We start from the raw sequence: 27,496 nt of genomic DNA on the forward strand, positions 1-27,496 counted from the left end.
TTTCTAGGAAGCTCTACACCATTGCTTTACTCAATTGTGTCTTTAGTTTGTTGACTATTTCAGTGAATCTGAACTGTCAATGTTTAAAGAACACATTTATAGTAAAGCAAATTAAGACCAAATCAATTACCACAGCTTTTAGAAATAGAAGAGAATAACCGGAGATTCCACAAGCCACCAAAGTAATGAAAATTAGAAATACAAGCAGTACTTTTGGACTTTAAGTAGTATTTGGAAGTAACAGAATACAGAAAGAATACATATAAATACAGTAAGAAAATATTCTGTTTATACAGCTAAATGAGGAATGCAAAACATACTGAAATAATTATTAAGGTATGTAACATCTTTAGTTAGAAAGAGGGAACATGGCAAATTAACTAGAAGATAGGTTATTAAGTTTAAATTTCCTAACTCAATTTCTAATATTTAAAAAAATGTCTATGTTACCAAAATGTTTTGAGCCTACGTTTTCATCTAAAAATTATGGATACTTACCAGGTTTTATGTGTGTTATATGTTTATAGTGAGTAGTTGAGATATTTTATAAAGACTTTAAACATGATATCCAATTTTGAGCCATGAAACATAATATTTCATTCATCAAGTTTTTTTCTAAAGTCAGGCATTTTCATAATTTGTGAGTCTGAGGCCCATATCAGGATCCACAGTTTTAAGAGCATCTGCCTGATACTGTGGGCTGGCAAATTATCTTCTATTTTCAACAAAGTTGCTTTCTTTGACCTCTTAACCACCTTCTGAATCCTTCCATACACAGAGTATAAGCAGAAATATGGTAATATCTCCACAAAATACCACTAAGCACCCCAGAAATATTATGGTTCAAAGAAGTCAAAATATTTTTAGAAGATTTTTTTTAACACATTATTTCTTCACAGCATTACTTTAAATTTAATGAAGGTCTTTTACAAGGGCACTGCACACAAATCAATGGCTAGTGCCAAAAACGGGCATTATATATAGACTTAGAGAAAAAGAGAAAATTCCTAAAATAGTTTTCCTTCTGATGACTGAACTTGTATTTTTAGACATGGAGTTCAATCAGTGAATACTAACAATGCTTGTTAGCAAAACTAACTGGCTTACCTTTCGATTGTACTGAGAATATATATAACCTTTCTGCAGAGAGGATTTTAAATGAACATTCTCAGACTCAACATCATAGAGTATTTAAAGGTCAACTTAAAATGCAATTTTCATTCCTAATAACCTGTGTTTTTCCGTACTTCTTTCAAAAAAATGTTTTACATATAAATATTATTTCTTAAAAAGATGATTAGATTTCAGGTAGCATCTGTTTTATCACTTTATCTTAAATGCAATCATTTCTATTCTAGTTAAAAACAAGTATAAAATATATAAATGTCTAACTACGATGTAGTATACTTAAACTAATATTGTACGTATGTCAACTTTAATTGAACATCAAATTAAAAGAAAAAAAAGAAAACGTGGGCCAAATATTTACAGTAATTGAAGAAACAACTTACTTCTGCTTGTTCTGGAGTTTCTCCTGCAAAGTAAAAGATGTAATGTTCTTCACTAAAGTGCTGAACTACTATCTGAAAACAGTTTGGCCTTTAAATAGAAACAAAAAAGTTATTAGGAAGTTTAACGAGAAGTATTAAAAGACTTAAGCCACTTGAAAAAAATCAAAATATATATTTTATATAAAATTACATAATTCTTAATTAAGGGAAATAATACTCCTTTGTACCAGATCATTACCAAAAAGAAAATGTTAGCTGTATGAATTTTAGAAAACTTTTTGTCTGCACCATTGTTTTCGTCAAACTTTCAAAATTTTTAATCTATGTAAATTAATTTTAAGACATTAGAAATAGAAAAGTTACAAAGAAATTGAAGCAGAAATGCCAGAATTATATATAGGTAATCCAAACATTTTTAAAGCATATAAAATGTTACTAAACTCATTGCTTCAAAATGATAGAGAAAAAAAATATATATATATGTATGTACGTATGTATGTATGTATGTGAGTATATGTGTATATATATGCACTGGAAAAAGATTAGACATGTTCTTAAGCCAAAAATGTTCTTAGTGGTTATCTCTTAGTAGACAACTGATTTGAACTTTCTTCTTTATAATTTTATGTATTTTCAAATTTTTTACAACTGAAAGTTTTTTCTCAACCATTTAAAATGGAAACATTATCTACTCATACATGCTTGTTCTGAGGATTAAATGACTTAAAGGTGGTGTACAATAAATATTAGCTCTTGTCTACCTATAGTATGCACTGTTATTCATTTGACATATAAGTATAATATCAGATAGCAGTTTGTCTTTTTTTGAAGATGTGCTGCGACTTAAAAATGTTTATAAAATGTTTAGTTTCATATTTTAGAAACTCAATAAATGTTATTGCTATTTCTTGCTTTAACCAAAGATTATATCTTATACTTCAGTATTAGGTGGCTATAGCAAAATATCCAAGTACAAGCTTAACATTTATTAAAGACATAAGAAACATCTTTTTATGCTTTGAGAATGCCATAAAAATAATGGAAAACAAACTGAAACATTCTGATTCTGGAAGTAGTTTGTATCAGACTATCGTCAGTTGGATAAAATATAAACAAAACAAAAAACTTTTAAGGTGTTTGCCAACACCTAAAAAACTGTGTTGGGCAAGAAGCTGAGAAGCTGAGATTCTAAGCAGGAAGCAGCAGCTAAAATGTTAAAAAAGTAACAGTGCATTCAGCAGTTTCACAGTGCTTCTGGAGTCAAATGAGTTCCGGGCCTTTAAAAGAGAAAGCTTTCAGTTGAGACCCCTAAAGCTATGCCTTCAAAATAAAGGCAAACCAGAAACGGCCTTAAAATTAAAGTTTTCTTCAAAATAAAAAAGGATAAGAAAATGAAACAGCCTTTACCAATACTTCCACTGGATCCCTGAGAGAATCAAGATGAACTACCCCTATCCTAAAATCTCTGGCAGAAGAAACAATCCTTTCTGGAAGCAATAACGTCCACAGTATCTACAGTTTTCCACACATAATATCCACCATTCAGTCAAACATAAGTAGACATTAGAGGAATCAGGATCAAATAATTGAAAAACCAAAAGAAAAAAAAACAACAACAAAGGAGAAAGATGTAATAATCCATAATTTAAAATTAGATACAATTTTCAAGTACTGTAATGAAAATGTTTAATAAATAAAATAGCAAATTTTTCCAGATAACTGGATCTATGAATCAAATGGAAATTATAAAATGAAAAATGTAATAAACATAAGTAAGACTTCGACAAATGCATTAAACTTCAGAAGAGTACATTACTGAACTGAAAGACAAATCACAAGAAAATCCAGACTGATGCACTAAGAAAAACTGATGAAAAACAGACAACTATATAAGAGACACATGAGACATAGTAAAAAGGTATACTGTGTAACACGAATCCCAAAAGATAAAAAGAGACTGCGGCAGAAGAACTGCTTAAAGAGATACCAAGTTTTCAAAAATGATAAATGACATCAGGTCTGAGAGCGAAGAAGCTCTACAAACATCAGGATAAATTTTTAAAAAAATTACAGTAGGCACATTTTGGTTAAATTGTTGAAAATCTAAGATAAGAAAAAATCTCAAAGCAGCCAGAGAAAGATAAAATACAGTACCTTGGAGAGAAAAGTCACATTATTTCAAAACAAGAATCAATTAGAATAACAAAGTTAATGCTGTAAGGCAGAAAACAATCCTTAAAATGCTGAAAGAAAATAACTGCTAAATGAAAATTTAAAATCCAGGTAAAAATCCTTTCTTAATGAAGATAAAATACTGCTGCAACAGTGAAAGATTCAGTCTAAAAAATAATAAAGGTGTAAACATTCCCACATAAATATTCACTATAATAACTCAGTATCACTGAAATGTCTTTCAATTTGTGCTTCCGAAATTGTTATTATTTAAAGTAAAGCAGTATTAAGAGTCAGAAGTTTCACATAAAGAAATAGAGTACTTAAAGGACACTTTGTAATACTAAAAATTATAGGAAAATTGGTACAGCTGTGCAATTAAAATGGGCAGGGAAGGAGCCAAACGAGCAGTGTGTCCAACATTCCTTTGTCACAGCTTAGCATGCACATCAATCACATCTATTGCAGAGGATTGCTGTTAATTTCACATTAGACTTCATCTAAATGCTAAAAATCTCAGTGTATTGGGTTCTAAGCTTACACAAAGCAAGAAATGTTCAAATGCCTGTCATGTATTTGATAACACAGCAAAGAAAAAGATAACAGCATTTAACCACAGTTATGTAGTGCTATGGTATTTGCATTCTATGATACATAATTTAGTATCGACCTATTTTTTACTAGTCTCATTATCTGGTAGAGGTCACTTTTCATTTCCTTGAAATATACTTTGCTGATTCTCTCTTCGTTGGCATTCAGTCTTTCTCAGTGCGTCCCAACTATTTCATAGTAAGGCACACAATACAGTTGATGGTAAACTGGCATACTGTGAAAAAATGTTACGTTTTACAAATAAGATACTTGTGTTACTTCTCATATATAACTTTTTCATATTAAGTTCAGACTTGGTATCATTAAATACAATTTGTGGCCTAGACTTTTTCAGATGTCTTCAAATTCTTGAAAGTCACCTTCAAAAAAAGAAAAACTGCACAAGAAGCAAGTTATAATCTTGTAGCGAATGAGAAATGTGTATTTATTGCTTTTTCACTAACATAAACTCCTTTCTTGATATTATTAACTAGAATAGGAATAATTCAGTCCCTTTAAATTGTACTTCAAAGTTCTGATCTTTTTACTCTAGGAGTTCCTTTAATTGGCAAATATAAGGTTGACCTTTCTTTTGATAGTACAAACAGGATTTCAATTCAGTTGCACCTATTCGTATAAATTACGTCAAAATAATGGTAAACAGCTTTTCTTTGAAATTATCCAGATGTTGCTTTATTAGTCTTAATTCTTTAGGATACATATTATTCAAATTACAATGTATTACTAGTGAATCATTTTTAATCTCACTTTTTCCAAAGCTGACTTTCTGCTTTGAATCCAAAAATGTCAGAACACAATATCTTTTTATGTTGTACTTCTAATTTTGAGAACGTTTACCCATTCTTCAATAAATCTGCAAAGTGAGAATTACTCACCAAAAAGTTTTCTTCTTCTAGATCATAAATTTTAGCAAAACTCTTCTTTGAGTAGCTTACATACTCTGGTATCAAACAGTACAGTGGTATTGTAATCCCATTTCCCCTCAAGAAACTGAAAGTGTGCAGTTAAAGCAACTTGGATTTTATTAGTCTCCATTTTTAAATATCATTTCATGTAAAATTCAGGTCTACAGACCAAATACTACATATAAGAGCATGTCTGTATTGCTTATTTTCTAGAATGAATTTCTGATGTAAAACCTTTAAATGTTCCTATCATGAAGACTCGTCATCAATCATAAACTTAAATACTATTTCCATATCTTCTTGGTTTCGAAGGGATTCATTTATTGTTTTGAATAATTCATACTTATTTCTTTTGGTGATTCTCTGAATGACTAATAATTAACTTCCAAATATTTCTAAAGTCTATAGATTCATCAGTCTGCAGTGACAATGTAATCTCTGTATTGACATATAGCCACTGAATTTACTGATAATTCTCTCTGAACATAATCTAATACTATCTGAAAGTGGTATCTTTTCTCTGTCTCTCTCTCTTTTTTTTTTTTTTTTGCTTTTTGGCCTCAAAGATTTGGCTATTTCCATGCAGACTGATTAAACAAATAATTTTTCAACTCTGTGTGAAGCACTTTGGCTTTATTTAGCTTTAGCTCTTAATTGCATGATCTTATAACAAACTTCCCAAGTGTATGTAACCTGACACTGCAGAAACAGATCTGTGAGAGGAGGGGATTGGGGAGAGGGAGGGCAGAGAGAATAAACTTTTATTTGGAGCTCACAGTTCTTTAGTGGTACTGTACCAGCACAAAGTGCTTGGCATCACTGATTTATTTACTAACTTTTATGCACTATTTAGGCTGAGGAAGAGAAATTTTATTGAATTTAGCTAAATTCAATATATTTTTTTATTAAGTGGCTCAATTAATGGGCTGAATTTCTAAAACTAAGGCTACTGTTTTCATCTTGTGAAATGAAGGACTTGCCAGTTTTAAGCACCAAAATGCACTTTATGATAGGAAAATAAATGTTTGTACGTTAAAGCGAATTATAATGTAACACTGAAAAAATCTAAATTGGTTCCATTTTCCAATAACTCCCTTAAATATTTTATAGTAAAAAAAATTTTAACTTGTTAACAGAAAAAATGTAAAAAAACAAAACTAAATTTTACACATGAACACAAAAAGTAACTTCACTGATGATGAAAGAACTGTGAATAAAGTTAATATTCAGAATATCTGAGACTGAACAAAAAAGTCAGAGGAAAGTACCAAAATATGACCATTACTAGAGAGTTTTGTCTACAAATGCTATGCACCAATTCTTTTGCCACAACAAAATAAGGAATTAAACGAGTTTGTTGAGGGAGTCATATAATTTCAAGCATTGTAATCACTGAAATGTAAAACGTTTGTTGTAATATTATTATTATAATAACTTACAACCACAAATATTTCAAGTAACAACTATTACTTATTCCTTGCACACTGGTTGGGAAGCTCTGCTCTATTAAATGAATTCATACTCATCCTCCAAGATTCAGCTTAAGAACCACCTATTTCATATTATTTATCTCAATAGCTAGTTCCCCAGATCTCTTCCCTCTTGCAACTGTTGATAACACAAATAAACTGTATTTGGGAAAGAACAGTGTGGTTGTCTCTCCAACATCCATTTCACTGACCCTTAAAGATAACATCTTCACTACCTGGGCAGCATCATCAGAAGCGGGGCTGGGTGATCAATGGCCTCACTTTATAAAGGTAATTTCAATTCTTTTGCTACCTCAGGTAACCTAAGACTAGAAACTGTCACAGGTGACTCAATAGTGCATTCTCAGGATTTTCAATAGTTACTACAGGAAATGTTCACTTGTCCTTTCTCTGGTACTATTTGTCACCCTGGCACCATGAAGAGAAGCTGGTCTGTGAGGAAGGATCCAGCACACATGAAAGGAAGGCAGAGCAGAGATGAAAAGAAAAAGGAACTTGAAGTCTTATTCAACCACAGAGAAGGTCAAAATTCCCATATTGTTAAGAAACAAAAAATCCTAAGAAATCCTATCTTACCAAAACTTTTTTTTGCATATACTTTGGAATAGCTGTTTTTATAAGATATTAGGAAGTATTCATAAAAAAAAGATGGAGGGCATCAAGTTCAAATGAATTCATGAAATATTTTATATTATACTCCCTTAGTGATTCACAATATAACACTAGCTAAGATTCAAAAAACCCTGTTGTAGGGAAACTAGGTAGTTCAGCATTTCCCAAACCTATTTTAATCTTTTTAAAAAAAACTGCCTATCAATTAAAATCACAAATGACACTAATGTGATCTCTGAAACACAGTTTGGAAAAATGAAATGACAAGGCTGTAACTCTATAGCTATTTCTCTTATAATTTTATCAATTTAGTTAGGATAAAACTAGATCTGCCTAGTAGAAATGCCATCCTGAAGCAAACAAGTTCTTAAAAACATTTGTTTTAATTGATTTTTTCTCATTAATCATAACGATAGGTAACAAAAATGGTAAACATAACTAAAAAGACTCTGGAATGGATTATTATTAATACCAATGGTGAAAGGTAAAGAAAGGCTATTTGTACTTGAGTAAAAAACCAGATGTAATCAAGAGCTGGATTTGCCATGTAATGTTCAGGATTTACCTTCAGCATATACATTTATACACATATTATTTTAACTTAGAAATTAATGTAAGAAAAAGGTTTTAATTTCAAATCAGAAATATGCTTTCCTATTGAAACAATTGTTTTTATATTATGATTGTTTCTCAACGTCAAATTTCTTAGGAACATATTTACCAAGTTAATAGTACAACCGACTATACCTAGTACTATCAGATGCACTGAGTTAACACAGAATGTGATAAAATTAGGAAAAAAAATGACAAGACTTAAAGTAAATTACTCAAAAGATCATTGGTCGGGGCAGGGATATATATGAGTTTACTACAGGAATAATAGGATATATACAAGTTTACTACGGGAAATGTCATTCCAAAAATTTCTTGGTAACACAAGAGAATTTTAGGCATAGGTTAGTTTAAAGAAGACAAAAATTACTCTAGAAAGTAATCTGACATTTTTAGATGATTAACACTCTCAAAATTGGTTTGCTATGCTTTGAAATGATCTGAACACTCACTATTTTATTGATAAAATAACTACAAAAAGAAATAGGAAATCAGTTTCTTACCTGCCAAAGAGGCTATCATGAACAACATAGACAGAACATACACTGAGATCTATTAATCCTTTTGGTTTTGTAGCTCGTTTTTCACTCTCAAAATAAATAAGTTGGGCATCACTACCCTCTAAGATAAAATATAAATTTTTCCACCGTTTTCCTTTGCCTGTTAAAAAAAAAAAAAGTTTTCCCTTAGGCAAATAATGAATTGTGAAGCCATATATATTAAAATCATAAAAATTATACTTGCTGAAAATAAAAATTAAATATATTTTAATTTATATTCCAAAGCTTAAAGAACATACCAATCCTTATGAGAAAATGTAATTTATCTGCAGAAAAAGAACTTTTGGTACAGTGCTTTTTAATGAACACATGGTACCTAAACTATATCTTTGGAAATTTCATTATGATTAACTCTTTAAAATTCTTATTTAGGAGTAATTCTTTTTCAGCCAGAAAACAAACAAACAAACAAACAAAAATACCTCTCCCACTAACCTTGTGCTGCTCCAACTCTCGAACATTTTTGAATGTTAAACTGAGGCAAAATGCCACAGATGTCTTCCTTATTTAAAAAAATATTATAAGGTAGTCATAGGGCAAAAATTCAAATACCATGTACTGGAACTGACCTCAGGATTTAAAGATAAATAAACTTGTTTCCTAAAACTTTGCTTGAAAATGTGGACTTAATAGACATCTAGACTAGATTTTGAAGGCTGCTTAGATAAAATCTCTAAACGAGGGTCAATTATTAATGATATAGAGCAAAATAACATTAAATACATATCTCAATAAATTTTATGCCCCATATTTACAATGCATCAATCATAAATATAAATACTGTAATTGAGTCTTTAGTCTTAAAAGTTCGCACTTACCCTTTTTTAGAAGATAACCTTTCTTAACAATATTTTTATAAAAGGCATCCTTTGTTTTTCGACGAATTGTATTATAGATTTCTTTGCCATCAACTGTATCATTGAGTACTTGTTCTTGATCCTGAATTTTTAAAAGTATTAAAATTGTTTCATGAATTCTTAATGAAAATTAAGTAAAATCGACTGAACTACCAATTAAAAACCAGATTGTGTCTGTCTAGACATTTAAAAAATGTTTCAAGTACTAAAATCTAAAAGTATGTAACAAATATATTAAGAGAGTCTTTGCTTTCTGAAGAAATTCTCAAAAAGTTTTCCTTACCATTTCTCAAGAACATGGACAACTAACAAGCTATTTTCAAAAATATAGTAGTCCCTCCTTATCTGTGGTTTAGCTTTTTGTGGTTTCAGTTACCCATGGTCAACAATCATCTGAAAATAATAAATGGAAAATTCCAGAAATAAAACAATTCATGTTTTAACTTGCACGCTGTTCCAAATAGCGTGATGAAATCTCACTCATCCCACTCTGTCCCGCCTGGGACATGAATCATCCCTTTGTCCAGCATATCCATGCTCTATCCAATGCCCACCCATTCGCCACCTCAGTTATCAGACTGTCAAGGTATCACAGTGCTTATATCTCTTACAGTAGCCTAACAGTATGTCACAATTCCTATGTGAGTCACCTCATTTCATCTCATCATGTAGGCACTGTATTTTATTTCATATCACAAGAAGGGTGAGTACCATACAATAATATATTTTGAGAGCAAATTTATATAACTTTATTACAGTGCATTGTTATAACTGCTCTATTTTATTATTGTTGTTGTTAAATCTCTTACTGTGCCTAACTTATAAACCAATCTTTATCATAGATACATATGTGTAGGAAAAAAATGTATATACAGGGGTTGGTACTATCAACAGTTTCAGGTATCCACTGGGGTCTTGGAATGTATTCCCTGCAGGTAAGGGGGAACTACTATACCATCAGTTTTGTTGTGTTTTACAGCAAATGCCACTGTCTTGAAGTTGAATTGATAAATTAGGAACCAATATAAGCATAAATCAAATTCATGTGTGTTTATGTACAAATATACATCTGTAAGAAACACTAGGTGAATGGAGAAAACTGCAAGGAAACTATTTGCAAGGATTAATACTTTATGACTTTTTCTTATTAGAAATTTCACATGTCCATTAGGTCCTTTTATAAATCTAAGATATGAGACTCATAAATCTTCCTTTCCTACATCTTGAAACATTCCATTGTTTCATGATCCTAGGAACCACTACATCATTACTCAATAATTATTACCAAGTATGCTAAAGAGCAAGAGTTGACAAACCATGGTACATGTGCCAAATTCTGCCCACTGACCGTTTTGGGAAATAGAGTTTTATTGGAACACAGCCATACTCATTCCCTTACATCACATCCTTGGCTGCTTTCACACTACAAAGGCAAAGTTTAGTAGTTGAAACAAAGACTGAATAGCCATATAACCTATTTATTATCTGGCCCCTTTACGGAACAAATTTGCCAACCTTTACCCTAGAGGATGATGTGGGAGTGAAATAAATCATCTCTATTGCATCACTCTTTGGCATTTTTTTTTTCTATTTTGTCAAGTACTACCTTTTAAAGAAGTATAAAAGACTATTTTTGTTGTCCTTTTATTAGCTTTTATTGAACATAGCTGGAAATAGAGAACTATTTTCTGCTCATAATAACAAAGAGAAAATATTAAGGGATATAGCTGACAATTATTGAAAGAGTCATAAGATGAATGCAAAGAAACAGCAGCACTCTGGGATGTAGTATTATGATAAAATTGATTTTGATAAGCAAAATCTCAGACTATAATTCTTCAGATGATAATATTCTTGATAAATTTTCTCAAAACTCAATAATTGTTGAGTGAACAAATTATTTCTAGGGGGATAAAAGAAAATATGGTGCTCCCATTTGTTAGTCATTCAACAGGAATGACATCATACAATATTTTGTGACCAAAATTTAAATTATTACTTTGCTAAAAGGAAAAGTCTGACTTAGAAAGAGACAGATAATGTAGAAATTTTAAAATTTCACCATACTGATCATTTAGTATGTTTCACCATACTAAACATACAAATATTTTATACTTAAGGGCAAAGAGGACTGTATCTCCAACGAAAATATCAGCCAAAGTTTTCTAAAGTATTGCATTTGATGAGGCAAGTATAGAACAACAAAGAATCATAAACTAGAACCCAGGAGAGGGATATTTAACATCTGGATTCACTATTCTATTTTGACAGTAAAAGTGTGAGGAAGAACCAGAGTAACTATAAGCAAGAACTTATTAGAAATGTATCTGAAATCTGGAATTAGGATTTATAAAATGGGTATGTTCTAGGTCATGCATGACAGTGGATGAATAGTTACTTGAATTTAAAAGACACTGCTCATATGGACAATGGACCTAGTGGTTACCAGAGTGGGGGGGGGCACGTAAACGGGGCAGGGGGAGAGGAATTTAAATCTTTTCTTCAATTAAGTAAGTAAATAAATAAATAATAATAAAAATTAGGAGAAATAGATAGATAGACAGACAGACAGATAAAAGATGCTGCCCATCTTAGGAGGGGGGAAAATTGAGAAGCTAGACACTACAAATTACTGTACAAGTTTAGTTGGGTATGTATGCAAAATCTCTAGGAAGTCTTCTTTATGTCCCTATATTCCACATAGGAAAATTCTTAATCACTCTTCTCAAGTATATTCAAGCACTGCATGGCAAGAGTCCACACATGTAATGGTGAGCCCATAAGATTATAATGGAGCTGAAAAATTCCTATTGCCTAGTGAGGTTGTAAATGTTGTAGCTGTCATAATGTGGTAGCACAACACAAAACCACGTGTTTGTGGTGGTGATGCTGAAAATAAACCTACTTGTGCTGTCAGTCGTATAAAAAGCAAAACACAGTTATGTACAGTACAAATAATAATAAATGACCACGTTACCGATTTAATATTTACTATACTTTTTGTTATTTTAGAATGTACTCTATTTATTAAAAAAAAAAAAAAAAAAGTTTGCTGTACCATACTATGCTGTGTTATACCGGCAGCAGCCTCATAGATCTTGTGTTTGTATCTCTTGATTGCTTCATTTCTCTCATGCTTGATTTAATTTCACATATTTTTGTGGAGTAACATGCTATATAGGCTTGTAGCCTAGGAGCAATAAATAGGCTATACCACATAGCCTATTGCTGTAGTAGGCTATATCATCTAGGTTTGTGTAAGTATACTTTATGATGATCGCACAAAGATCAATCACCTAACAACACATTTCTCAGAATATATCCCCAACAATGAACAGCATGACTGTACCTTCTTTTAACCCCTGCTATAACCCTTTCCCACCAAACTTAAGAAAGTATGATGAGAAAAATAAACAGAGACTAATTAATCTCCCTATGCATTAAACGACTAATAGTCAACAGGCCCTCTTGTTCAAGGCCAATTTTTCCTCTTGTGTTCTGAATTTTAGTCAGTCTTGCCTTCTCTAGGACCTTGTACATCAGTTACTGACATTACCCATTCCTCACCCACTGTTATTTTCCCCATAACAATTGGCTTTACCCAGAGTATACAGATATGCTCAAAATGCTCAGCATAAAACTACAGACAAATAAACAAAGAAAAAGTTTAAACCCCTCATAGCCCTACATTTTCTTCTAGTTCCCATTTTTAATTTATTTTCTTTACTTACCAAGCTCACCTAGTTAATAAGCCTGGCTTCATTTCTCCTTGCTGTCTCCACTTTTGCCTCCAACAAACTCACTCCTTGACCCAGTGCAACTTGGCTTCTGCCCTCACCACTGCTTCTATTATCAAAAAGCCATCAAGGACTTCCTAATTATCTAGAACCAAATTAAATAAATACTAAGAGATTCTCTTACAATTTATTTTCTAAAAGAATCTGAATAATCCACAGTTTTAAAATTTTTATCCAATTTTAAATGCATGAGTATGTATATTAACATACCACCAAAAATTCATTTTAAAATAAAACGCTAATTACTGCAAAAAGGAAAAAAAACAACACTGACCTGCATTGGTACAGGTTCCTTAAGATAATAACCTTCAACAATCTGTTCTTTTCGATAGTGGTCTATGATGTCCCCAATGCTGTTAAAATAAAAATTACTTATATTAACATAATTTGTCTCATAAAAAATGCAACTCTTGAAAATACATGCAAACTCTGTTAGCAAGAATTATTTATTTGCAAGTTTTTTCAAAGCATAGAACTTGAATACATTAATAGAATACAGAATCATAACAGACACATTTAGAAAAACAGGAATACTCTCAATATTGGTTTATAGGTAAGAATACCTGAGTCAGAGATTCTAATTTTTTATATACATACTCAACAATCACTATCGACTGGGAAAGAATTAAAGTCTACTTTAAAAATTTTTAATAATGGCATTTCTAATTTTGAGAAGGAAAAACTGATGAGAGAAATGGCATTTATTAGCAACCAGTGAGTTCAGGTAAACTGAGAATTTCTATCGTCAAAACATTTACACTTCCTGCTTTTATAAGAATCAGATGGAGTTAGGTCATAAAACATATAAATAAGTGAACACAGAAGCAAATACAAAAAAAAGACCAGGAGCAATCTTACATATAAGATTATTGCTGCAGCAGAAAAGGGTTATTGACTTTGATAAAAGTGCTAGAAATTTTAATTTTTTAGGTATTGCATTAAACCTATAGATACTTTGGGTTTTACGGACATTTTAATGATGTTAATTCTTTCCACAAGCACAGTATATGCTTCCATTTATCTGTATTTTCTTCAATTTCTTTCTTCAGTGTCTTATAATTTTCTGAATATAGATAGATCTTTTACCTCTCTAGTTAAATTTATCCTAGGAATGCTTTTTGATGCAATTTTAAATGAGATTGTTTTCTTAATTTCTCCGACATTTTGGGTATATAAAAATGCAACTGATCACTGAATATTAATTTTGTATCTTGCTACTTTATTGAATTCATTTATCAGTTCTAACAGTTTTTTTGGTAGGGTCTTTAGGGTTATCTATACATAGTATCATGTCATCTGCAAATAATGACAGTTTTACTTCTTGCTTTCCAATTTGGACATCTTTTGTTTCTTTTTCTTGTCTGACTGCTGTGGCTAGGACTGCCTAAAATATTCTCAATATTTGGAAAATACTACAAACAAAACAAAATTGAAAATAAATGACATTTTAACACAAATTTAATAGTTTTTTTAAATATAAAAGTGTGTTTCTCTATAATCGGTAGGCCATTTTATTGTACTGAATATTTAAATCCCAGAATTCTAAATGTTCCTTTAGTAGACTAGAAGAGAGGGTATTTTAGGGATTCCTAGGAAACATCTTTTAATCTACTATTTAATTTTTTTCATGTTCCTACTAGTACAATAACTGAAATATATAAATAATTGGGTATATATCGCTTGATTTTTTTCATAATTCTTCCTACTGACATAATTAGTATATATCTTTTATCCTTGAGATATATATGTATGTATATATATACACATTAATACATATGTTTATCTCCAAAGATACACATATATATACAAAATATATATATATGTACCTCCAGTGATAAAATCTTTCCTATACTAAAAAATTAACTTAAACCAATATAATATTAAAGACTTTAAATTATTAATAAAAAAATGAAAATGAATAGATATAAAATAAATACCAAGGCAGTATTTAATGCAAGGGAGCAAGGGGGGAATAGAGATTAAACAAGCAAAAAGGTATCATCAAAAGGACAAGGAAAGTTATAAGTTTTAAATGAGAAATGTTAATACCACATATTAATCCAAAAATGTTAAAAGAAAAATAAATATCAGAAAACATTTGAAGACAGCTAGATAGTACCACAGAGATGACTATGTGTTTCAAGACAAAAAGCATTAAAGCTATGAAAAACAGTAAATATCAAAGGTTTCTTGTTCTATAACTGTAAAATGCAATCAATCCTGTGTAGCGCCTCAATATTACAACATAATTCTTAGCCATGAGCTAAAAGAAGAGGATACGATTGTAAAGTACAGTACAGATTGTACAACTTTAAAAATTCAGGAACAAATTTATAAGTGTGTGGCAACTGATCAAATATATTTTTACCAATGAGATGGACTTCCAATAGTTTTTTTTTTTTAATTCCTTTTTAATTTGTATTATATCCAGATACACATAAAGAAAGTCATGGGGGATGCAAGACTGCCTAAACATTCCATAAAAGTTTTAGCCATGAAATCAGATTTACATGTCAGGAAATTAAAACATGTTTGCTATAAATGCATTTGTGAATTAAACATGTTTCTAAAGATACTATGTCCTGTACTTTCAGTTTAGTAATTTACTTAGTAAAAATAACTGCCTCTCTCTCTTCTTGAACCCTACATAAATGTTAGTAATCTTCAAAGTCTAAAATCCTCACTCCCTTTCCACCACCACTTGAACTACTCTCTTCCCACTGATTGTCCTATGTATATTTGTACATCCCTTAATTTATCACAGTCAGCTTACCAATAGACCTGAGCACTAATTATATAGGAACAGTATATTTTTCTCTATGTATATGTACAGGATTTGTGCAATATATTTCACAAAGTAGATTAGCCATTGTCAATGTTTGCTGAATTATATTTGCTGTTAAATGTATCTATCTACTACTTTTATGAAATTTTGATTATAGGAACATTAAAGTTATGTCTCAACAAAGCTGTTTCTAAATGAAACAGTCAAAGCTGCTACCTCTCTTTAACAAAAGACTGATGTAGAGCTAATGAGCAGATGGGACAGCAGGTTATGCCTCTGTTAAATAGATTTATTGGACAATTCAGCTTTACCCGTCCATGTCTAAACAATGACAATCACAAAGGTGTATCTTTTTAGGAACTACTTGATTACTGATATTAATGCTAAAATGGAATATGTGTTTCCAAAACAATTATAAAAACTGCTATTTTCCAGTCGTCAAGTTCATACAATTTCTAACTTTCATTTTAAAAAGCTTTATAAGATGAACACATCCACTGAGAAGGATAAAAAGCCTCTAAGTCAGATTTGAGGAATGACTGCAAATGCTATATTACCATATATTTAAAATTTTTTAAGTCAGCATTTTGCAAGCAGACTAATAATTTGGAAAGAAATGTACTTCAAATACTTCTTTCTTCCAGTTTCATGCTGGTCTTTATCAACAACAAAAAACTACTTTTATATATCTTACAGATTGCCTCCATTATGTAGGATTGCAGGATGTGTATCATAAGGAAGTTTAAGTCAATGTGTATCATAAGGATTGCAGGATGTGTATCATAAGGAAGTTTAAGTCAATAAACAATGTGTATCAATGTGTATCATAAGGATTGCAGGATGTGTATCATAAGGAAGTTTAAGTCAATAAACAAACTTCCCCCCAAAATAAATCTATGTAAATTATTTTATCTTTAGAAAAAGCCTCAAGATGAACATTTACCAATTAAGAATTGTTTTAAATTCATAGTTTTATCTATTCTGAATCCCTAGAAAACTGGACAATGGGAAAATTAATTTACCTTCATTAAGAGCTCAAATTGCAGCTAGCTAGATATTCAGTAAGGATGTCTAGATCAGACTAATGTAGAAAGTACTCCTGTAGTTTATATAAGATCTGTGTAAAAGAATCCAACTGTCTAGACTCACATCTTCCATTTGATCTTATAATTGTCCATTGAACTAAAGCAACTAGAACTTGTTTTGTTGTTATGTTTTGTTTTCCACATAAACCAGCTTCTAGTTCCCTATATACTCGAAGGTCAAACTGTAAGTGAAATTCTAAATGGGATGGAGAATGCTGCTATGGTATTTTAACTTGCATTTAACTTATACAAGCCTCACAAAAGGAAAACAATGCTCTCTAGTATTATCCAATATGGGAAAACCTTTATATTCAGAAGTAAAATGAAAGTTTACTTTCTATTAAATATAAAAAAACATTTGACATTCTGTCAGATGGTTTCTCTATCAGCTTACTTACTTAATCAAGTGGCTAAAGTTCATTCTGAATTTTGGGACAAGCAAAGAGTTTACTTAGAACTTTAAAGGTGAGAAGTAGGAACCAATAATTATGAATAAGAAATAACAACTTGAAAACAACTCAATTACATGAAAACATTTGTAGTAAGTCTCAGGTTATTCTTTAGGAGCTTTTTTTCTTATTAAAATGACTCATTGATCAAAGACTAATGTATTTTCTTTTCTTTAGTTAGATGTTTTGCTGTCCTACAGATAATACATAAGTTAAGCAAATCTGCGGCAAATAGCTTGTGCATAAATAACCCCTCAAAATTATATAAATTACCTCTGAAGGAAACAAGTTATTAATTTATATTCATATTAGATATCATCTAAAGAATTCTTGCGCATGAGTACTACTAAGTTATATTAAAGGTCTTGTAATTTAAAATTTTGAGAAGTCAAACTTTAATTTTGAAATTGATATACTATGTTACTGAGACCTCAACTATTTTTGGCAAAAGTAAAATAACTAAAAACTTCTCACAACTTACCTGTTATAATATCGGCCTCCCATCATAAACTGATTGTTTGGTGTTGGACATATTTTAAATCGCTGAATATTTTCACTGGTCCGAAAATAAAGTGAATAGTCTCCAGGAGTATTATCTGAAGGCCTCACAAGAAAACTGCAGACTTGGCCAACTGTAAAAATGAAGCCGTTAGTTTTATTCTCTAATTATCAAATAAAAAAGTGTCAAGTAGTATAATTACAAACTATATTCAAAAGTCATAAACATATGCTAATTTTCACCAGAAACTTGTTTTATAATGAAGGCAATTTTAAGACACTTTTTTTCTGGTTTATGAGTCATAACCATCCATGATGTTGCTTTTCTTTATTGTATAAAAATATAGGGCAGAAGTATGCAGCAGTGACTCCTGTCTATATCTGTCATAACTTGGAAAGAATAATCTAAGCACAGTTAGGGTATACTGGCTAAAACTGCCACCTTCTGTTTGTAAATCCCCTCAATAAAAAGAGTTTAAAAAAGTTACAGTGAATCTTGCTTGGACTATTCTGTATTTATCAATGCTTCTAAATAAACATTAAAAAGCTTACAAAGGCATATTCAAAATAGCTGAAGTATCTGTGAACATTATAAAAATATACCTGCACTATATTTCATTCAGTAGGTTTGGTCCTGAAAAGTTATGTAGAAGCAAATTATCATATATTAAATGTTTTCATATTAATTTTGGAGTTTTGGAGTTTTTTTTGATATCTTCAATTGGCAGTGACTCAACACTAAGATGCTTTTGCCTTTTCCCTGTTTAAGTCCTACTGACATAAAAAAGAACAGACCCTGACTGCTTTTAGGAAAGCACAATGAACACTCAAAATATCAGATGTAATTTTTATGTAAATTACTACTAGTCTGATTATCTATCCATTCTGCTTACTTACTATCAAGTAATTTCATATTCAATATAAAGAACAGGAATTACTGCATAATTGTGCATGCAAGTGCTTAGCTATAATTTTCGGGGGAGAAAAATCACCAGATTGTTAAAAGAGCATACAACCCAAAGAAAATAAAAAGTAATGTTAGCAAATTAAGTTTGGTTGCTTTCAACTTTACATGTCTAATACAAGAATGAGTGCAAGTATTTGATGGTGCAAGTTTAAAAACAAACGTTTGTAATTCAGTAAAGTCACTAAAATATTTAGGTCCCACTGAAAGTTGATAGCATGTCATTTTGGTTAAGCATTTGGTCTCTATCACTACCAGACAACATTATCGTGTTCATTATTTTTAACCTACTTAGCCTACATCCTCACAATTGGACATTTCTAAATCTGCCTCAAATTTTTCAAAAGAGCAATTTTAACTATACTGAAATGCAATGCCTTATGCCTTAAGACAATAACTTAGATAACATCTTTAATAATAAGTAGTTTATTCACCATATACAGAACTGTTAAACTCTGGTTGTTTTCAAAGAATTTCTAAATTACAGATTATGCATAAACACATCTCAGATCCCAATAAGGTTTCGTTTACCACAGAAATATTTGACAGTTAAATTAATGCAGTCTTAAATGTTTAGTTAGGATAACGACAGGATGATTTTTGTTTCAAATAACTAACCCACAATACAAGCCAATTTTTACTTTGCGTAGCTCTTGAATTGCAGTTTTAGAAGCTGTTAAAATTAATATATTTTAACTAAGGCCCAATTATATGACTGTACAATACACCAAGATAAATGCAATAACATTTGCTATAGCTGAAAAGTAAAAAAACTGAAAACAACGTAATATTCTTCTATAGGAGGCTAATTATAAATCATATTATTTGTATAATGGAAAGCTCATGATCATTACAAAGGAGAATGAAAATTTATATATGAAGATATGAATGACCTCCCAAAACGTACCTAACAAGAAAAAAAGTATTTTGCACGTTCCTGTGTGTGTGGAGAGATATGTATAAGGGGTGCGTTTAGGGGTGCAAAAGGCAGATACTGGCACAGAAAACTTCGGAAACACAGAAAAACATTCTCATCTGGTACTGCCTCTGCATAAGAAGACAGGGGCCTGGGGCAGAAGGAAAAAATACTTCACTGAATTTTATTCTGCATGTATGCTTTCAACTAAAAAGGAAAGACACCAATTTTTCTGTGCTGGGCAAGAAATTACAATATGCATACATATCAAATGAATGCTAGAGGCAAAATAAATGGTTGGTTCACTTTTTCATTCTTTTAAAATAAAGACATTAGAAAAGGTAAGTGAATATACGAGTACCTGTCATTAGTAAATTATAAGCTTCTTGTTTGGAAATTTTCCCATGGAACCATCTTAAAAAGAGAACAAATTAAATTTAAATGTAAATCAAAAGTCTTTTTTTTGCCCTTATATGATCGAAACTAAATAACCAACAATATAACAGGTGTAATTCAAGCTCACATGAATAAAACAATGCAATACAATTATTTCATTCACTTTACATTTGTTACTATACTTTGCAAACATGCATAATTTAAAAAAATATTATGGACTATCTACTATGAACTACAAGTTCCATATTAATTACCAATTCGAAAACAGTATGATTTTAATCCTAATAATGACAAATTGTTATATGCTTACATCATACCTATTGTTCTTTCTTTTTACTGGGAGTGGGTACAGGGAGAACCCACTACAGAATTATCCAGGGAAAAACAAAAGTGAATTAATTCTTTTCATATTTCTCTCAAAGTGAATTTCCCTGAGTTCTTTCTTCAAATAAAATCAACATGGCTGATTTTACTTTACTGAAAATCAGAAAATAAGGTTAAATAGATGAGAAAAAGACCATCATCAAGAACTGAAAGAAAAGAATGACAGTAGTTCCAATTCTATTTGAGCAAATGACCTATCAAATTAGAATGCAAGAATATTTTATATTAAAATAAGCTCTTATAAATGATCATAAATGCCATTATGGTCAAGATCCATAGTATATAATAACTAAAGTATTTAAATTTTACCTTAAAATGAAATGACCTATCTGGTTTAAAAAATTAATTACTAGTAATTGAACTACTTAAAATCTCTGGTTTACCTGAAGGACTATTATCTTATCTTGCTGATTAACACATTAATGCAAACTGACAATTACAGATCAAATCCCTATCACTTTGCCATATATTCTTAGGGTCTACAATTAATTTTAATAGTGGCTTAAAGAGGAAGATAGAAAGTAAAAATTCTATAAGACTAAAACATATATGTGGTCTAAAATCCTGTGTTACAGGGTTAGAGACTATTCACACTGTTGTAAGTCATCCATACTAGTATTGAGCAAAGTATTAAAATATAACTGAAGTTTTACATTTTCACCTGAATTGTTAAAACTTTTAAATTCTCTCTTTAACTCTATTCCAATCATTAACTTGCTCATTCAGATCTCCTGTGGCTCCCAATGCAAATTATGAACAATATAAAGCAAATATACAGCAAACTGAAGCAGTCCAGGCTACCTTAAAATGTAGTAAGGTTCTACATTACATTCTTTTCTTTCGGTTCTATATTACTATCTACTACAAATGCTAGAACAGGATTTCTGTATTCTGGGAGAGAGTTGATTAGATGACCTCAAAGACCAATCTTATATTTTTATAGTTAGAATAAAGGGAAAGGAAGAACATAAAGGTGGAGGGAGCAACAAAGGGAGTTTAGAGAACAAATCAGCAATATTGTTTTCTGAAAAGATTAGGTTTGGGTTTCCTCAGACATTTATTACCTTTATGTAACATGTATATATTTCAAGCACATGGTTTGCACCAATAATAGAAAAATGAATTTCTGCTTTCTTAGGAAGTCTCTATACTAGTAAGAAAAAGGGACACAAATACTGTATAACTATAAAAACAATGTAGAAAAATATAATAAAGTGCCGTGAAAGGTATGCAGAAGAGCACCAATTCTGCAGTGTTTAAGATAAAAAAAAAAAAAAAAAACTTTTCGGGAAAGTGATAGAGTTAAATCTTGAAGTTGGAATAGGAATTAACTGAACACAATTGAGGGGAATTCTGGCCTAAGAAGTAATTTCAGCAAACGAAGAAAAATGATACTATCCATCTGAAGACCCACAAGCTGGAGAGTAAAATACTAGAAACAAGAAATAGGACTACAAAAGGACATGAAAGCTAGATTAGAGGGTCTTTTTTGGCTCTACTACAGTAAAGATGGTAGAGAATCAGTTAAAACTTTTAATGAAAAAGTGATACAGTCAGATACATGTTTCAGGTAGATGATTCTGACTATTGGAAAAAAGGATCTGGGGAGACTAAACCATCGAGAAAGAACAAATTGGAAGTTGTTGCTACATCAAGTCCTGGTAAGAGATGAAAAGAGCTTGAACTAGAATATGGTTGTTTAAAATTGAGAAGAAGGTACACGTTCAAGGAATATTTTAAAAGAGAAAATTATTATAACTTGGCACCTAGATCATGGAACTAGGGGACTGAAAAAAAGTTAAACCATCTATTTCGTCTTTAAGGGTATTCATGGATGTTACTGAGGACACTCCATCTTAAAAAAATTATAGGGAGCCGACAAATACATAAAATAAACACTTTTGCAAATTTAGTTTATGCTAAATGCCTAATGAATAGAAAATTATAAAGTTCAAAATACTGAACAATCAGAACAGTATAAATAAAATTTCCCAGTGAAAGTGTGATTTGTACTATACACTATGAAAAAAATGGATGTAGCTTTAAAATATTTTTTAAATAAATATATGCTATTATTTTTAATAGGGATAAAAATATAGATTTCTAGCTGCTCTTGAATACAGAGGATTTCACAATACCAGACTCTCATTCTTGCATAATTAAAGTGGTCAACCCTACTGCAGGCAAACTCTTTCTAGGTTTTGACTCCCTACAGTCTTCCTGAATGTAGAGTGCCAGTTTCCATTATCACTACACTTATGGTGTTGGTTTTTCCAGTAGAGAAATAGTTCCATGAACCTTGATCTCTATCAAGAGGGAAAATAAGATCAAGATTCTTATAATTTGAGAAAAATGAGAATATATACACCTGACCCATTTAATTTGCTTACATTATCTTTAAGACACCTCTAGGCATTAATTAGGATTTGTAATTCCTGACAGAGGTGTGGGGAGACTAACTAATATAGTCAACAAGGTGAGGTCTCGCTGATGGAGCCTATTTTGCAACTGCAGAGAATGATACAGAAAATGAACTCAGAAAAACATCTCATATATTCCACTTAAGAAGGGTGCGGAATTAGATAAGGTGATTGCAAGTGGAATATTCAGTTTAATGTTTTTATGGTCCAGTGATTAAAAATAAACACTAGAAAGGCAAGCCTTAAATTCCATCTATAAATACTACAGGATGGCAAGAAAAAATGTTCCACTGAAAAGATAGTAGATTAACAGTCTACTAAAATAATATGAGTAAAATAGAATTGAGATTAAGAGTTAAGACCTTTGAAAGGAAACATATACAAATAAATGTCAAAAGGCATGAGAAGAACATTTTTTAAAAATCTTCAAGGACAATAATAAAATTAAAAGCTGAAACGCCACATGGAGTAACTTCCCCTAAGAGATTATTGGTTACAGCTAATAACTTCTGGAATATAAAAGAATGTGGCCAGTAGTAGCTGTAGTAATACCTGGTCTTTGAATTAGACCTTACGAAATACTTAAAATTAGCATGAAAAGATTATAAGAAAGTCCTTAGAGAATTTTATTAATATGGTAAAGAACCATGACCTTGGGGAGAAGTTCTCTATCCAAAAAAACAAAACACCCGAGCCATAAAATACATAAAAGATGTGGCAATGAAAACAAGAAGTACTATTAACAAATGAATGAAAAAATAAAGAAAAATGTGAGGAATTGTGACATTCATAATGTTATCAATGTAACATTTATTGAAAAGTCTTCAGTTTGGTGATAAAAGAGTTATATATAGGTATAAATCACCTTTATTAAAGATTATCACTAGGTCCTTAAGAAAATATTTAGACATCAGTTCCTGAGCCAAATAAAAAAATGTTTAAGACAGCCCCCAAAATATCAATTTTCTTTTAAAATATTTTTTGGTCAAAGTTATCAAATTAGTAAGTTTAAGTTCACAATATATATATTTTTTCCTTTTAATAATTAACACAAACTTACATTTTGCCTTCGTGTGGATCTTCTTCCCGGCCCTAAAGGGGAAGACATTAAGACAGTATTTTATATAATTAACTATTTCTCTATTCTTATTAAAGTTAATAAAAATAATATCTTCACACCTATCTCTACCCTGCCCTTCATATTTATATATATACAAGAAAAGATATTTTTGTTCAAGAAATGACCTTCCAAAACCCCTTACTCTTCTTCCTTTATTATGATTATTCTAATTCAAGCCCTTCCCCCACCCCTTTTTCTTAAACTGTTACAGTAGTAGCCCAACTAGTATAATTACCTCTGTGCCCCATCCTAACACTTCAAGTTGGATTCATCAGTTTCTTCCAACTCTGCCTTGCATTAAGAAACACCAAGCCAAACGAAAATGAAATTTTAAAAACCAAACCTTTAATACCCCTCTACTGCCTACAAATTCCCCAGTTTACAACCAAAATCCATCATATGACTCAAGTCTGTTTCCTGTTTCACATTACCAATTCTTTTTTGGGATCTATACCATGGTCGCATATAACTACCTATTTGTTAATCTACATTCTCCCAACACTGTAGCTTGTTCTTTTTCACTTAATTCTTTCCACTCACTGCTTCCTACCTGTTAGTTAAAACCTAAACCATCTAAGCAGGATGTGTCTTAAATGCCACCTCCTCAGTGAGACAATGAGTCCCTAAAACATTTACTTTGAATAGAAAAGCTGTCCTTCTCTTATCATCTTTTGAACTTTACCTTACTCTATTTGATACTCCTATTAAGATAACGTCAGGGTTATTCATTCTATTACAGTGACTATAAGCATCTTAAGCTCTTAGCCAATTTTTATTAACACCCATCACCACCATAAACACTAGTACAATGCTAGGCATATAATTTTCACTGAGTATATGTTGAACTATAGTCCTAGTCCCCAGCATAGTACCTGACACTGAGTTTTCACTGAATAACGAAGAGAAGAGTAGAAAAATGGTCTAAATATACATAGATTTACTTCTTTCAATTTGGTCCTCCCTCATCAAATACGTAACCAAACTAAAAAACACCCACAAAGTAGTTATGCTAAAAAATTTTTTAAATTTTTAAAAATAAAAAAGATAAAGAAAATTACATAAAAACAAAATGCATTATCATTGACCCAAAAAAATTAATCTCTACAGAAGAGGTTCATACAATAAGTTAATTTAATACAATCAATGGAATGAAAAATTAACAAGGCGCTATATGGAAACACAAGAGGAAACAATTTAGCCTAAGAGAATTTAGAAATGCATAAAACATCTGTGAAAGAAGGGGCAACACGTGAGCTGAACTGACAAAGATGAATCAATTTTACAAGGCACTCTAGCAGAGAAAAGAAGAGGCTTAGAAACAATTATTCATTCAACAAACATTTAATGAATGCCTACTAATGCCAGACACTATTCTAGGCAATGTGGATATATCACTGAATCAGACAAAAATCATCATAAGTTTACATTCTAGAGTTAAGACATAAAAGTATAAATGTGCTTTGAGAACAGTAATTAGAATTTCAGAGTGGGAAATTCCTTAAATCCAACCACCACCATCAAATGAATGACTGAAATCTAGGCAATCTCTGAATGACTTTTCAGTCTACAAGGAATATATGTTCTGGTGAAGATTATTATGAAAAATTACTCTAAATGTTGGAGTAAAAACCGTTCATATAACTCAAAATTGAAACTAGTCCACTGTTAATTCAAAGTATGACTATATTCATTTTTAGCAGCCACATCACATTGTTCACGCTTATCAAGGTGTTAACTTTTTTTTCCTTTCCTTGTACTGATGTTAGGTGGTGTTACCTCATCATAAATTTTTTTCTGTACTCATTGGATAACTTTCATTTATCCTTATTAAAGTTTATCTTGTTAAATATGACCCAGAATTCCAAGCGTTCAAGAAAAGTTCAATTATACTGAAATTACTTTAAATAATCAGAATGGGGACAGAAGGATTACAGAAGGGAGGGAAAAATCCAATATAAAAGTTTTAACTAAGAAATTTTGTAGTAAAATGAATATAGATAGTAAGATTCGTCAGTTGAACATTTCTTGTCTATATGCGATAAATACCTCTCCTATTGTAGAATACAGAATACTATCCCAGCTCTTATACTAAGTAACTATGTGACTATGAGTGTGGAATGTATCATATCATTTCTTTAATTCCCCACACTTTGTCTCACATATTTTACTTCTACGTATCAAGATCTGCCTTCCAGAACAGGCAGACAAGAGAACAGAAAAGAAAAACATTCTCCACTGCTATCTTCCTGTAACAACAATTAGAGCCCAGATTTCAAAACATATTTCCAAGGTTCATGGCATAGTTTAAAATCGGTAGCTCTGAGAGTTGTGAAAGATAACAGAAAACCATTCCATTTCACCGGACAAATGTAAGGGAAAGGTGAATTGCAACATTTTAATAGATTGTTTGATGTTTTAGTGATACTGAGTATTGGCACTGAAATGCAAATGATTCTAGAATAACAACTGACCTCCTATCTAAAAATGCACAAACATGATTATTTATATTGTGTGATACGACTACTGATAATATAGTATGTATGTGATGACAATCAAAAAAAGGAATACTCGAAATGTAGATAATGTATATGTAACATAACTTTTTCCAAGGTTACTAGAAAATCATATATATATTTGGAAGACAAAGAATTTGCGGTTCCATGATCAGTTGGACATAACATCATTTTGAGGAAGACCAAGCAGACAAAAATAAATACAAATAATTACAAATGTTAATACATTTTTAATTCTTAGGAATCTCATGAAAACCTGAAAATTGGCAGCTAGGGATAAAAATATGCTAGCTTAGTTATGTTTTTTACAAATAAAGACTTTTACTAACAATAAATACATTTTAATGAAAAATTCCTTGTACTTATCAATTGAGATTTTTCATAGAAAAATATATTCATAGCTAATTTCCCTGATTATAGACAAGTTGCACAAATTTACAATATATTTGGAATTCTGAGACAGAGAAAAAAAACTTACCACTTCTTCTACTAGGTCTTCAACAATAAGGCCTTGTTCATCTGTTCTTAGATTTGTAACCCACATCCATCCATCTTCTAATTCATTATGAACAATAAACATATCTCCTTTTAAGAAACTGAAAATAGCAATTATAAAATTATTAAAATAAAAACTTTAAATATGGAAATGTGAATAATCATGTACCATATCACAGAGACAATGATTTTGGAAAATGCAAGGGACTAAAAAATATCCGAGATTTTTGTCCTTTTTCTGGCATTATCTACATGTAAAACTTTGAAGACACTGAAAAACCTGAATCTTAATTTCCTCATGGGTAAAATAGATTTAATAAAGGTACCTGCACTATCTACATAC

The 27,496-nt window shown here is 30.9% G+C and overlaps 1 protein-coding gene across 2 annotated transcripts in view; it reads right to left on the reverse strand.

Annotated features, from left to right (window-relative positions):
• The window catches only part of RASA1 (RAS p21 protein activator 1), a 92,024-nt gene that overhangs the window by 18,675 nt on the left and 45,853 nt on the right, over nucleotides 1–27,496 (reverse strand). For both annotated transcript variants that reach the window (XM_016123788.2, XM_016123789.2), the window contains exons 5-12: nucleotides 27,137–27,254; nucleotides 24,086–24,117; nucleotides 20,187–20,239; nucleotides 17,929–18,079; nucleotides 13,403–13,481; nucleotides 9,293–9,413; nucleotides 8,418–8,574; nucleotides 1,512–1,599 (exon numbers count right to left, since the gene is read on the reverse strand). In XM_016123788.2, coding sequence (XP_015979274.1) covers nucleotides 1,512–1,599; nucleotides 8,418–8,574; nucleotides 9,293–9,413; nucleotides 13,403–13,481; nucleotides 17,929–18,079; nucleotides 20,187–20,239; nucleotides 24,086–24,117; nucleotides 27,137–27,254 — 799 coding nt within the window. The remainder of the gene's footprint in view (nucleotides 1–1,511; nucleotides 1,600–8,417; nucleotides 8,575–9,292; nucleotides 9,414–13,402; nucleotides 13,482–17,928; nucleotides 18,080–20,186; nucleotides 20,240–24,085; nucleotides 24,118–27,136; nucleotides 27,255–27,496) is intronic.

This window comes from Rousettus aegyptiacus, unplaced genomic scaffold, assembly GCF_014176215.1.
Source record: "Rousettus aegyptiacus isolate mRouAeg1 unplaced genomic scaffold, mRouAeg1.p scaffold_m13_p_8, whole genome shotgun sequence".
In the NCBI taxonomy this organism is placed as follows: domain Eukaryota; kingdom Metazoa; phylum Chordata; class Mammalia; order Chiroptera; family Pteropodidae; genus Rousettus; species Rousettus aegyptiacus.